The 13,603-nt window shown below is 44.6% G+C and overlaps 1 protein-coding gene across 1 annotated transcript in view; it reads right to left on the bottom strand.

Annotated features, from left to right (window-relative positions):
* The window catches only part of HTRA4 (HtrA serine peptidase 4), a 55,344-nt gene that overhangs the window by 4,238 nt on the left and 37,503 nt on the right, over window positions 1-13,603 (bottom strand). The window contains exons 6-7 of the mRNA XM_044282983.1: window positions 4,124-4,238; window positions 1,685-1,742 (exon numbers count right to left, since the gene is read on the bottom strand). Of these exons, the coding sequence (XP_044138918.1) occupies window positions 1,685-1,742; window positions 4,124-4,238 (173 nt within the window). The remainder of the gene's footprint in view (window positions 1-1,684; window positions 1,743-4,123; window positions 4,239-13,603) is intronic.

The raw sequence follows: 13,603 nt of genomic DNA on the forward strand, positions 1-13,603 counted from the left end.
CAGGATTCAGTGCGGGTGCAATGCGTTCACTTCACGCATTGAACCCGCGCGGAAAACTCGCCCGTGTGAAAGAGGCCTTACACGTTTAAAGGGATATTATGGTTACAGCAAGTTATCTTGATCCACTAGATTGGGGATAACGGTTATATCGGTAGAGTTCTACCTCAGGCACCCCCCAAAAATCTGAAGAATAGGGGTCCTGCACCCCATAGGAATGGATTGGAGAGATGGTCAAGCATGTGCACTGCCACTTCTTCATTCATCTGAAGTAAAGGCATGTCTGATTGACCACCATACCATTTTTATGGGGCCACACACTGTTCTCAACCTGCTGTGGGACCCAGTGGTCTGGTCCCATCAATATAATAATTATCTTATATCCTGTGAATACAGGATAACATGTCCCTAGTCTACTGCATATCTTACATATGCTAATGCTCCTTGATTTTTATTTATCCATAGATAAGCCTCAGCTTCTAGATACATTTCTTGTTGCAGGTTATGTTGCTAGCTTGAATATGAAGTGATGCTACCAGGTAGTCGATGAAAATGGGCTTCTTATGGAAAGCCACACTTGTAATTAAAGTAACAAATGGCATCAGTCCCTGCCGGTGAGTAATTTAGAACAGGAGCTCAAGACTCCTTGGCCCTGATGCAAATATGTGGTACACAAGGTTCCTTTTGGGCCTTTCATCTTCCACGGCCCATACGCAACTGCAAACTCCTCACCTCTTACAGCTACACAATTAAAACAAGCGTGCTTTGATGCTTGACATGCATTAAACATCAGAATGAGAAGATGAAAAGTATCTTAGGCCATTTCTAAGTGAAAATACAGTATGAACAAAAGGTCTAAACCTGAAGGATGAAAGTAAGATGAGAAAAATGTGGAATGTAACTGCCGTTGATGAGGATAACCAACATAACATGAACATAGAGAGTAAAGGAGCAGTAGATCAAAGACCATGGAGAAAAGAAGCAAGAACAGAGAGCTGAAGAACCAGAAGAGGCTCATAAAAGGTTAAGAAAATGTCCATCACCTAGTTACAGATTTGGGAGAACTATGATATAGTATAAAGAGCTTGGAGTTCTGTAAAAATTGGTTATGTCTTGTAAGTATGGGCATTTTAAAACACTACCCTTAACTTTTAATAATAGGATAAATAAAATGAACCCAGATCAAATAACTTAGAATAGTCAACCCCTCTGATGAGCAGTGGTAAACCAGGTCATCGAGGGGCTGAGAACATCTATGAGGTTAACCATTCTATGTTATTTGATCTGGGTTCAACTATATTATCATTAAAAGTTAAGTTTTATTATAGAAATCACCCCTTGATGCTTGATTTTTGTTTTAAATGTTGCTGGTGAAGTACCTCCATTGTGTTCAGAAATTGTTCTGGTACCTGGGCTCTGTCTGAGTGAGCTGTATACCTGGTCTCTGCACACACGTGCACACACTGGAGCATTATTCACTGCCCACATCCTGTCTGGGCGGAATCTCCTTTCCTGGTCGACCTGATAAAGGATGTGGCACCCTCTGGTGGAGGTAGAGGCTACAGCAGCACCTCAGTGTGTTATATGTCTTCTAGATGTATTTCATTCTATAAAGATCTCACAGACCAGGATACCTGTGGTGTGTACACTGTATATGACAAATGATCTCAAAAAAACTAAATTGTACCTGGAAGACAGCTGTAACATCCTCACCCCCATGTATTTCTTTCTTGAAATGGACTTTCCTGTAGAAAATAATTTCAGAAATTGTGTGTCAGCCTTTCAGTCCTTCCCTATCTTATAAAACACCAAGAAAAGTACAATATCATCATATATAGTAACCAGACAATGCTGGGAGGCGTAGTGCTTTATGTATAGAGTATAATATAATTGTTTTATGGTCATGTCCAGGGGTCAGGACATGTTGGGAGGTGTAGTGTTCTGTGTATAGTGTATGATAGAATTGTATTATGGTCATGTCCAGGGGTCAGGATATGTTGGGAGGTGTAGTGCTCTGTGTATACCAGGATTGATTATTGACTTATGTACTGGAATGGTCATGTTTGAAACAGTAGTGCTCTATATACAGTGGCCCCTATACATACAATAGTGATTTGTTCTGGCATAACCATTGTATGTTCAAGTCATAACTCTATGGAAAGCTGTTAATTGGTTCTGAAGCTTCAGAATTTCAACCCAAAAAAGGAGAAAAGGGAAGGTGGAAGGAAATACGGCATACAAATAACACAGACAAAGCAGGTTCTTACTTTAAGCAATTTTATCTGGTCTTAGCCTTTTGGCTGACACTGAAATGTGGGGCATTGGCTGGCACTGTTAGGGGGTATTGTGGCTGACCCTTATGGAGGGCAGAAGGTAGGGTTACCACCTAGCCAGTAAACCACCAGCCCAGGTGACATTAACATCTAAAGTCTGGTGCCCTGAAAATTGCTGTTATTGTGGAGTGACTTTTAATACAACTACATCCATGTCCTCAGCATGTGGATACAGCTGAAAACAGTGATGAAGCAGGGTGCCATCAATCCCGACGGCCAGACTGGGGAAGATCTGCATTTAGAGATCTGCTCTGCTCGGCATGAGAACATGGACATGTGTGCACTTTGTGGGGGACACAGCAGGGGGCATTATATTGTATGAATAGTAAAGCAGGAGGCATTATACTGTATGAGAGGCACAGCATAGGGCATTATAGTGTGTGTGAGGGGCACAGCAGGGGGCATTATAGTGTGCCTGAGGGGCACAGCAGGGGGCATTATACTGTGAGGGGCACAGCAGGGGGCATTATAGTGTGCCTGAGGGGCACAGTGGGAGGTATTATACTGTATGAGGGGCACAGCATAGGGCATTATAGTGTGTGAGGAACACAGCAGGGGGCATTATACTGTGTGTGAGGGGCACAGCAGGGGGCATTATAGTGTGCCTGAGGGACAGAGTGGGAGGTATTATACTGTATGAGGGGCACAGCAGGAGGCATTATACTGTGTGTGAGGGGCACAGCAGGGGCATTATACTGTGTGTGAGGGGCACAGCAGGGGGCATTATACTGTGTGTGAGGGGCACAGCAGGGGGCATTATGCTGTGTGAGGGGCACAGCAGGAGGCATTATACTGTGTGTGAGGGGCACAGCAGGGGCATTATACTGTGTGTGAGGGGCACAGCAGGGGCATTATACTGTGTGAGGGGCACAGCAGGAGGCATTATACTGTGAGGGGCACAGCAGGAGGCATTATACTGTGAGGGGCACAGCAGGGGGCATTATAGTGTGTGAGGGGCACAGCAGGGGGCATTATACTGTGAGGGGCACAGAAGGGGGCATTATAGTGTGTGCGGGGCACAGCAGGGGGCATTATAGTGTGTGAGGGACACAGCAGGAGGCATTATAGTGTGTGAGGGACACAGCAGGGGGCATTATACTGTGTGAGGGGCACAGCAGGAGGCATTATACTGTGTGTGAGGGGCACAGCAGGAGGCATTATAGTGTGTGAGGGGCACAGCAGGAGGCATTATACTGTGTGTGAGGGGCACAGCAGGAGGCATTATACTGTGTGTGAGGCACAGCAGGAGGAATTATACGTTGTATGAGGGGCACAGCAGGGGGCATTATACTGTCTGAGGGGCACAGCAGGAGGCATTATACTGTGTGAGGGGCACAGCAGGGGCATTATACTGTGTGTGAGGGGCACAGCAGGGGCATTATACTGTCTGAGGGGCACAGCAGGAGGCATTATACTGTGTCTGAGGGGCACAGCAGGAGGCATTATACTGTGTCTGAGGGGCACAGCAGGGGGCATTATACTGTGTGAGATTGGCACAGCACAAGGCATTATACTGTGTGAGGGGCACAGCAGGAGGCATTATAGTGTGTCTGAGGGGCACAGCAGGGGGCATTATACTGTGTGTGAGGGGCACAGCAGGGGGCATTATACTGTGTGAGGGGCACAGCAGGAGGCATTATAGTGTGTCTGAGGGGCACAGCAGGAGGCATTATAGTGTGTCTGAGGGGCACAGCAGGGGGCATTATACTGTGTGAGGGGCACAGCATAGGGCAATATTTAATTATAAACCATTCCAATGATTAAAATGCATTTTTAGGAAATAAAACCCTTACCCTTTAGCTGACGGTCATGTGATTCAGCCATGAATTGTCTGATTCTGTCGGAGGGAATAGCAAATGATATCCCTGCTGTCACCTTCAATGTGTTTATGCCAATGACCTCGCCATCCTACAGGAGGGAAAGCCAGAACACATCAGTCGTGGTCGGCAAAGGTGGTCATAAATTTTATATAGCTGTTGGCCAAATACTGGTTTGGCTATTTATCCCAACCTCCCCCCTATACACATGCATGCTAGGATCATCTGAGCCTGCATGTGTTCTTATTAGGAGAGAGGAATAATCCTCCCTTCTCCCATCATCTGCAGAAAGTCGGGACAACCCTGTGCCCTGTCCTGCTATAATCAGCCTGTTCTGCCGACATTAAGGGGGTTTTCTCGATACTGATGGCCTTTTATCAACATAGGTCATCAAAATCTGATCAATGGGGTTCCAACCCCCGGCACCCCCGCCGATCAGCTGTATGAAGAGGCTGCAGTGCTCCTTAAGCTCTACGACCTCACAGCTCACCAAGCACAGTGCCGTACATTGTATAGAGGCTGTGCTTGGTATTGTAGCCCAAGCCTATTCACTTGAATGGGACTGAACTGCACATAGGCCATGTAACCGATGAATGTGATGTCATTGGCCTAAGAAGAGGCCGTAGCACTCACCGGAGCACTACAGCCCCTTCACACAGTAATTGGCGAGAGTCAGACCCCCACGATCAGATATCGATCACCTATCCTGAGGATTGGCCATCAATGTCGAACTGACAGAAAACCCCTTTTGTCCAATTAGTATGGCCACCTTAAAGGGGTTGTCTAACTTCAGATTGAGTGTTAAATAGCGGGACCTACATATATACAGTTGCAAGAAAAGGTATGTGAACCCTTTGGAATGATAAGGATTTCTGCACAACTTGGTCATAAAATGTGATCTGATCTTCATCTAAGTCACAACAATAGACAATCACAGTCCGCTTAAACTAATAACACACAAATAATTAAATGTTACCATGTTTTTATTGAACACACCATGTAAACATTCACAGTGCAGGTGTAAAAAGTATGTGAACCCTTGGATTTAATAACTGGTTGAACCTCCTTTGGCAGCAATAACTTCAACCAAACGTTTCCTGTAGTTGCAGATTAGACGTGCACAATGGTCAGGAGTAATTCTTGACCATTCCTCTTTACAGAACTGCTTCAGTTCAGCAATATTCTTGGGATGTCTGGTGGGAATCGCTTTCTTGAGGTCATGCCAGAGCATCTCAATTGGGTTGAGGTCAGGACTCTGACTTGGCCACTCCAGAAGGTGTATTTTCTTCTGTTTAAGCCATTCTGTTGTTGATTTACTTTTATGCTTTGGGTCGTTGTCCTGTTGCAACACCCATCTTCTGTTGAGCTTCAGCTGGTGGACAGATGGCCTTAAGTTCTCCTGCAAAATGTCTTGATAAACTTGGGAATTCATTTTTCCTTCGATAGCAATCCGTCCAGGCCCTGACGCAGCAAAGCAGCTCCAAACCATGATGCCCCCACCACTATACTTCCTAGTTGGGATGAGGTTTTGATGTTGGTGTGCTGTGCCTCTTTTTCTCCACACATAGTGTTGTGTGTTTCTTCCAAACAACTCAACTTTGGTTTCATCTGTCCACAGAATATTTTGCCAGTACTGCTGTGGAACATCCAGGTGCTCTTGTGCAAACTGTAAACGTGCAGCAATGTTTTTTTTGGACAGCAGTGGCTTCCTTTGTGGTATGCCTCCCATGAAATCCATTCTTGTTTAGTGTTTTATGTATCGTAGATTCGCTAACAGGGATGTTAGCATATGCCAGAGACTTTTGTAAGTCTTTAGCTGAAACTCTAGGATTCTTCTTCACCTCATTGAGCAGTCTGCGCTGTGCTCTTGCAGTCATCTTTACAGGACGGCCACTCCTAGGGAGAGTAGCAGCAGTGCTGAACTTTTTCCATTTATATACAATTTGTCTGATGAACAGCAAGGCTTTTGGAGATACTTTTATAACCCTTTCCAGCTTTATGCAAGTCAACAATTCTTAATCATAGGTCTTCTAAGAGCTCTTTTGTGCGAGGCATCATTCACATCAGGCAATGCTTCTTGTGAAAAGCAAACCCAGAACTGGTGTGTGTGTGTTTTATAAGGCAGGGCAGCTGTAACCAACACCTCTAATCTCATCTCATTGATTGGACTCCAGTTGGCTGACACCTCACTCAAATTAGCTCTTGGAGATGTCATTAGTCTAGGGGTTCACATACTTTTTCCACCTGCACTGTGAATGTTTACATGGTGTGTTCAATGAAAACATGGTAACATTTAACTCTTTGTGTGTTATTAGTTTAAGCAGACTGTGATTGTCTATTGTTGTGACTTAGATGAAGATCAGATCACATTTTATGACCAATTTGTGCAGAAATCCATATCATTCCAAAGGGTTCACATACTTTTTCTTGCAACTGTACCTGCTTCCAACACCCAGTTCTTGGTCTGGGGATCTGCCGCTGTCTTCACTGCACTTTTGTGTCCATATGTAAACTTCCAGCAGTGATGTGTCTGCCAAGCGGCATGTGACCACAGTAATTAGTACATATTAGTAATATTTATAAAAATAAATAAAAAAGTTGTGTGGTTCAAGTAGTCAACAAAACATACAAAATAATCAGTATGATCTCCAACATTAGTGATAAATATAGGCCAAGACCGTAGCTTAAGTTCATAATGTGAGTGTTGAACCTGTCCCTCAGCGCCTGGATAGAAATCCCTAGGTAGTCAGCCGCCAAGATGAAATCTTCAAAGCCCTTCATTAAATAAAATCAAAATGTAAAAAAATTTGTGACACAAGAGGTGGAGCAGAGTCCAGCATAAAAACTGGCAGTGAGGCGCAGAGCCTGGCCACGCTGTTGAATGGCTGCTTGAACTTGTGCTTCTAGTCTGAGCTGGCTATATACCCCTTCATAAGCTGTTAACCTGCACAATTATGGGCAAGATTGGTAAAGAAAAGCCCAAAGAACAAGCTGGCCCCACTCCGGTTTGGGCAAAACAACCGGACATGGAAAGATACCTTCAGAAAAAGCTGCAGTCTCCTGCACGGGGAGCGGCCAAGAAGGCGCCGAATGCTTCCCAACACTCTGACACCAATGACATCTCTGAGACGGGAAGCATCTCAGACGCATCGGAGCGCAAGTCAGTCCGACTAGAACCCCCTATATCCAAATCGTTTCTGAGAGAGGTGCTCGAATCAGCACTCTCCCCATTGAAAAAGGATCTGACCGACATTAAAGAAGATCTACACCACCTGGGCCACAGAGTTGTTGCCCTAGAAAACACCCAGGAAGCAATCCTAACCTTTGGGGAGAAGACCGGGGACGCCCTGCAAGCCTACAAAACCTTACTTAATGAGTCTTTCCTTAGGCTGGAGGACCAGGAGAACCGCAGCCGCAGAAAAAACTGGAGGATTTGCGGCCTACCTGAATCCGTTGCCCCAGAGGCAGCAGCAGCAAGGGAGATATTCAGCTCCCTGCTTGGCCCCGAAAGAGCTGTGCATGTTACTATAGAACAAATTCACAGAGCCTTGAGACCAATGCCCAAACCTAACGAACCACCACGGGGCATCATTAGCGGTATATTGAGCTACGTAAACCAAATTGACCCAAGAGAGAGTCACCAGAACCACCCCATAGATGCACATCCGACAATAAATCAGTATCAAAAATATATAAAGTTTATTAGACACACCAATTGTATACAATTCGAACAAAGTGCGCTATGTAATAAATAATATATAACCAGCACATGCAGGTCCACTGAGTTGCCCCACCATAGGCAAAAATGTAAAACACCAGCATATAAAAATTCAATATAGAGTATAAAGCAAATATGACATAGGGTAAGACCTCTAGAAATACAAACAGACCTGAGTAGGGGCACAATCAAAGGGCCAAACCTACATGAGCGACTGGTTTAGTGGACCTGAGAGGATGAGAAAGCGCCATGTTATTGTTCATGGGAACCCCAAAGTGGTCACGAATACATGAATACATTTGTATTCGTGACCACTTTGGGGTTCCCATGAACAATAGCATGGTCATTTATATGTGTATTTAACACATGTTTATAAAGGTTATGGTGCCATCAGATTCCCTGTCATTTTTAATGTATAGCGGCGATGCGACAGGTGGAACGCATATGCGTTCCACCTGTTAACTATATTGACTTCCTACTTCCGGTTTCCGGTCATGCCTCGTCCTGCACGTCCATACATGGAGTCTATTGATTGATTTCTTGCTGCACAGGTGAATGTTATTTGCACTAAATTTATTATTTCATATAAAGTGATGCCCCAGCATTGGACTCTTTACCCCTGAGGAAGCCGGATTGCTCAGGCAATACGCGTTGGGCGCTTTCTCATTCTCTCAGGTCCACTGAACCAGCCGCTCATGTAGGTTTGGCCCTTTTATTGTGACCCTACTCAGGTCTGTTTGTATTTCTAGAGGTCTTACCCTATGTCATATTTGCTTTATACTCTATATTGAATTTTTATATGCTGGTGTTTTACATTGTTGCCTATGGTGGGGCAACTCAGTGGACCTGCATGTGCTGGTTATATATTATTTATTACATACCGCACTTTGTTCGAATTGTATACAATTTTTTAATGTGTCTGTTGGTGTGTCTAATAAACTTTATATATGTTTGATACTGATTTATTGTCGGATGTGCATCTATGGGGTGGTTCTAGTGACTCTCTCTTGGGTCAATTTGGTTTAATGTTCTCTCTCACCGCCCCTTGCACTCCGTAGATTATGTGGTGTGCCCCCTGATTCGGTTACTTAATTATATTGAGCTACGTAGATACTGCGGCACTTATGAAAACTAGCAGAGAAGCTACACAGCTCAGGTATGAAGGCGCAGACATTTTATTCTTCCAAGATCTGGCGCCATCCACATTAGCCAAGCGCCGCACCATGCGCCTGCTTCTAGATGCACTAAAAGCCTCGGCAACACCATTTTGGTGGCTTTACCCTTTCGGCCTGGCGATCGCAAAAAATGGCAAACAAATCACCATCCTGGGAGCCACTGGGAATTCCTCCCATCGACATTCCCTCCTGGATGCCCGCAGACCAAGGTGATCCAATACCTACTCCCCCTCGCGCAGATGACTGGCACCAAGTCTCGCCGAGGAAATCAGGTAAACCCAAACTAGCCCCCCCCCCCCCCACTATGCTGGGGTTTAGCCGGCTTCTTACCTATCCTGGTTTTCACACTCACCTTTCAGGAATCCCACTTTAAAATAGGTAAGACGCCTAAATTGCCACCTAGACAGTTCTCCCAATGGTTTCATAGTGCTTATACTTCTTCTAGCAGAGGCGTTAGCATCGACATTCACAAACAACTTCCATTTAAACATGCTTCCACTGTGGCTGACCCGGGAAGGGCGTTATCTCTTTGTCAAAGGTACAATTGCTGATACCACAGTTACCCTAGCAAACCTCTATGCTCCCAACAAGGGACAAGTTCAGTGGCTCGTTCGGAGGCTCAAGCTATTGGCATCTTAGAAGGAGGGATTAGTTATTTTAGGCGGGGACTTTAACCTCCCCATGGACCCAGAACTAGATTCCTCCTCCAAACGTACGCAAATATCACACAAACCTCTTGGGTCGCCTTAAGAGTTCTTTGAAAAACTTAGGAGTCACAGATGCCTGGAGAACCCTAAACCCTACTTGCATTGATTACACCTTCTACTCCCAAGACAAATCCTAATTTTCTAGACTAAATTATCTTTTCCTTTCTACTGCTTATATCTCACTGGTTACGAGGGCTAACATGGAAAAACATTACACTCTCTCCGATCATGCCCCAATATACCTTCATATTCTCTGAAGAAATCTGCCCCAGAGGTAATGGACTTTGCGTCTCAATGACACTTTAATTGCTGACCCCCTACATATTTCACAGCTCATTAGCTCTAGAGAGGAGTACTTCAAATTTAACACATTAACAAAAATATCCCCTTCTACCATATGGGAGGCACACAAATCTGTACTTAGAGGGGAACTTATAGCCTTGGGCTCTGAAATATAAAAAAAGACTCGCTAGGCAGCAATTGACACCTTTCTAGCCCAAATTTCTAAACTAGAAGTTTCACACAAACGGTCAAATGCAAAAGCGAATGCCCAAGACTTATCAAGACTGCGAACTGAGCTAAAAAACATTATTAAATCAGCCAAAGCACTTTGTCGTGCAAAATGTAAAGCATATGCACACGGAGATAAGGGTAATAAACTAATGACAGCTATGCTAAAAACAACAACAGTCTGATTCCTTTGCAAGTCCACAGCTGATATTGCAAAGGCTTTCCAAAATTTCTATGCTAACTTATACAACCTATCCCCCACCCCAATCCGCCGATTACCATGCTGGGCTCCACAGGAGCCGTCCTCTCATCCCTCAACTTGCCTACTTTGACCGCAACGCAATCGAAACAATTAACATTGCCTATCACTGAGAAAGAGACCTCACAAGTGCTATTCTCTATCCCATCGGTTAAAAGCCCAGGTCCGGATGGGTTTACTATCCAACACTATAAAACCTTTAAGAAAACCTTAATACTTCACTTCACAACATTATGTAACTCCCTTCTTACTGGTAGCACTTTGCCAAATCAAGCCCTAGAAGCTCACGTCACAGTGATCTGCAAAAGACAAAAAAGACTCACTGGACTGCGGGAGTTACCGCCCAATTTCACTCCTGAACACTGACGCCAAATGGTGGGCAAAAATCTTAGCCCAATGTTTACAAGTGGGTACTCCCTTTCATCATTGATCAGGAACAAGTGGGTTTTGTCTCTGACAGACAGGGAAAAGAAAATACAATCCGTCTGCTCATACTTATATCAAGGGGCGCAAAGTACACATACTCCCCTTACCTTACTTAATACTGACGCGGAAAAAACGTTCGATAGGGTTAGCTGGAAATTTATGTCAGCAGCCCTATCCAGCTTTGGAATACCAAGCCAATTCGTGCAAGCGATCTTTACTCTCTATTCCACCCCCTCGGCAAGAATAAAAATAAACCGCACTTTGTCCCCTTCGTTCAATATACTCAATGGCACTAGGGAGGGCTGCCCACTCTCCCCTGCCCTGTTTATTATGGTAATGGGAACTCTTCTCCGTAAGATTAGGCAAGACCCTGAGATACATGGATTCTCAGTAGGTACACATGTTCACCTGACCGCAGCATTCGCAGATGATCTCCTGATCATGACATCTAATCCTTTGGTCTCGTTCCCTCGCCTACTATCCATATTTAATTAATTTGGAACCCTGTCTAATTTTAAGATCAATTATAGCAAATCGGTAGCATTAAACATTTCTTGCCCAGCTTCTACTATCACTGCATTAAAGAAATCTACACCTTTTGTTTGGACGTCTAAAAGTGTACAATATTTAGGGATCCATATATCAGCCAGTCCAAATGAGCTGTACTTGCTAAACTATACTCTGTTTTTGCAATCCGTCCGGATTCAGCTCAGATCCTTTAGAATCCCCTTTATATCCTGGATGGGTCGGAAAAACTTTCTAAAAACTTACATAGTACCCAAGTTCCTCTATCTAATGCAGGTCCTTCCCATTCAACTCCCTCACACCTTCTTTACAGAGATACGTAAGCTGTTCTCCTTTTTCCTCTGAGGCGGAAGATCCTCTAAGATCGCAAATGCCACATTAAGAAAAGAAAGAAGATTTTGAGGCTTTGGTCTGCTGGACTTACATACATATTATAAGGCTGTACAAATGAGTAGATGTGCATCCCTTATGATTTTTCCCCCTCCAAATCTTTGCGCTGACCTGGTCTGGACTCTATGAAGCTCTGATTATTCAGTTCCCTTCTCCTAATCTACCTCTTGATCTCCTACAGCCCTATAGACAACCGAAGGTTATACAATCTTCGGGAGTGTGGTCCCAGCTGTCTAATCTCCCCCTTAAAGAGATCACTATGCTAGATGGTAGTTTGAACTGGACTACCATACTAACACTCCCCAGGGTCCAATCAGCTCCTTTTCTCCATCTTCTAGATTTTCGTAGAGACATAAGAAACCTAACGTTGCCTTATAACCCCTCTAGAACCAGCTCTTGGTTGGAACAACTGCTGGAGTAGACTAAGCTCCCTGAAACTTTACTTTCTCAGATGTATAAATCCATTCTCTCAGCCATGCCGCCGACAATTTATTTTCTACGGAACTGGGAGAGAGAGCTTGAGATAACTTACAGAGCCAGATAAAGCTTTCATTCTAACCCATTCTCATGGGTTTAATTGCTGTATCAAAGTTCAGGAAAACTCATACAAATTATTGACCAGGTGGTACAAGACCCCAGAGTTTCTACGTAGAATTAATCCTGATATATTGGACCAATGCTGGAGATGTGGCCTGATATATTGGACCAATGCTGGTGGTTTTGCCCACAAGTACAACCCTTTTGGACAGACGTGAGCTTTTTGATAAACCAAATCTGCTCTATTAGTCTATCACTGACACCTAAACTAGTTCTTCTTTGGTGCCCACAAGACGACTTCACCCCCTCTAAACACAACCTACCCACTGCTGCAAGTTTACTCTTACCTTCTCTCTGGAAAAGTGACCAAGCACCCGTAACCCAGTTATGGACAGGTAAGGTTCACCAGTTATATGGAATTGGCTCATTGGGAGTCACACAAACGTTCATCCTTTCTGAAGATATGGGGCCCATGGAGAGCCTACAGACACTTTGCTTCATAACACACTCCTACGACCACATACTTAGTATGCGCTCAGCCCACCTCTCACTCACAGCCTGGAAGCTGCTTATTTACTCCCATCCCGAGAGCTGTTAGTGAAAGTCGCTTCTTGGGGTAGCTTGAAATACCTCTAGTGAGAAGGTACACAACCAAGTCTGCCTATACCCCCACCCCACTTATAGCTGGCACCTTCACTCAACCAACATCATGTCACGGCTGAGAATGGGGGAAACCCCCAAACGTGCGATGTTAAAGGAATAGGGAAGCTGCTAGGCCAGGACAATAGGATCAGGGAGCAGGTCACCTCCTATTGCATCCCTAATTCTGACCCTGACTCCTAACCGTATGAGCCGACCCAGATGGTAGGAGGGCTCATACTCCGGAACCTCGGGCCCCTACTAGCCCTCAGGAAATCCCTGGACTAGGAGCAGGGTAAGATGACCCGTTCCTCCACATCACGGATGAACAGGAGTCTCAACTGGCCAAGCCACAAGGAGTAACATATACAGCATATGAAAATGGCAGGTAAGTGAAACCACTTCCACACCTACCTGCCACAGACACACTGACTGGAACCCGCGCACAAGTGCTGATGTCCACACACACATAAAAGGACACCGCACACACACAAATCACACAGGAAACCAGAACCATAGCTGCAATAAGGATAGACACTACACAAACATAATCTTAACATCTATACATTT

The sequence above is a fragment of the Bufo gargarizans genome, chromosome 2, assembly GCF_014858855.1.
Source record: "Bufo gargarizans isolate SCDJY-AF-19 chromosome 2, ASM1485885v1, whole genome shotgun sequence".
Taxonomy (NCBI): Eukaryota; Metazoa; Chordata; class Amphibia; order Anura; family Bufonidae; genus Bufo; species Bufo gargarizans.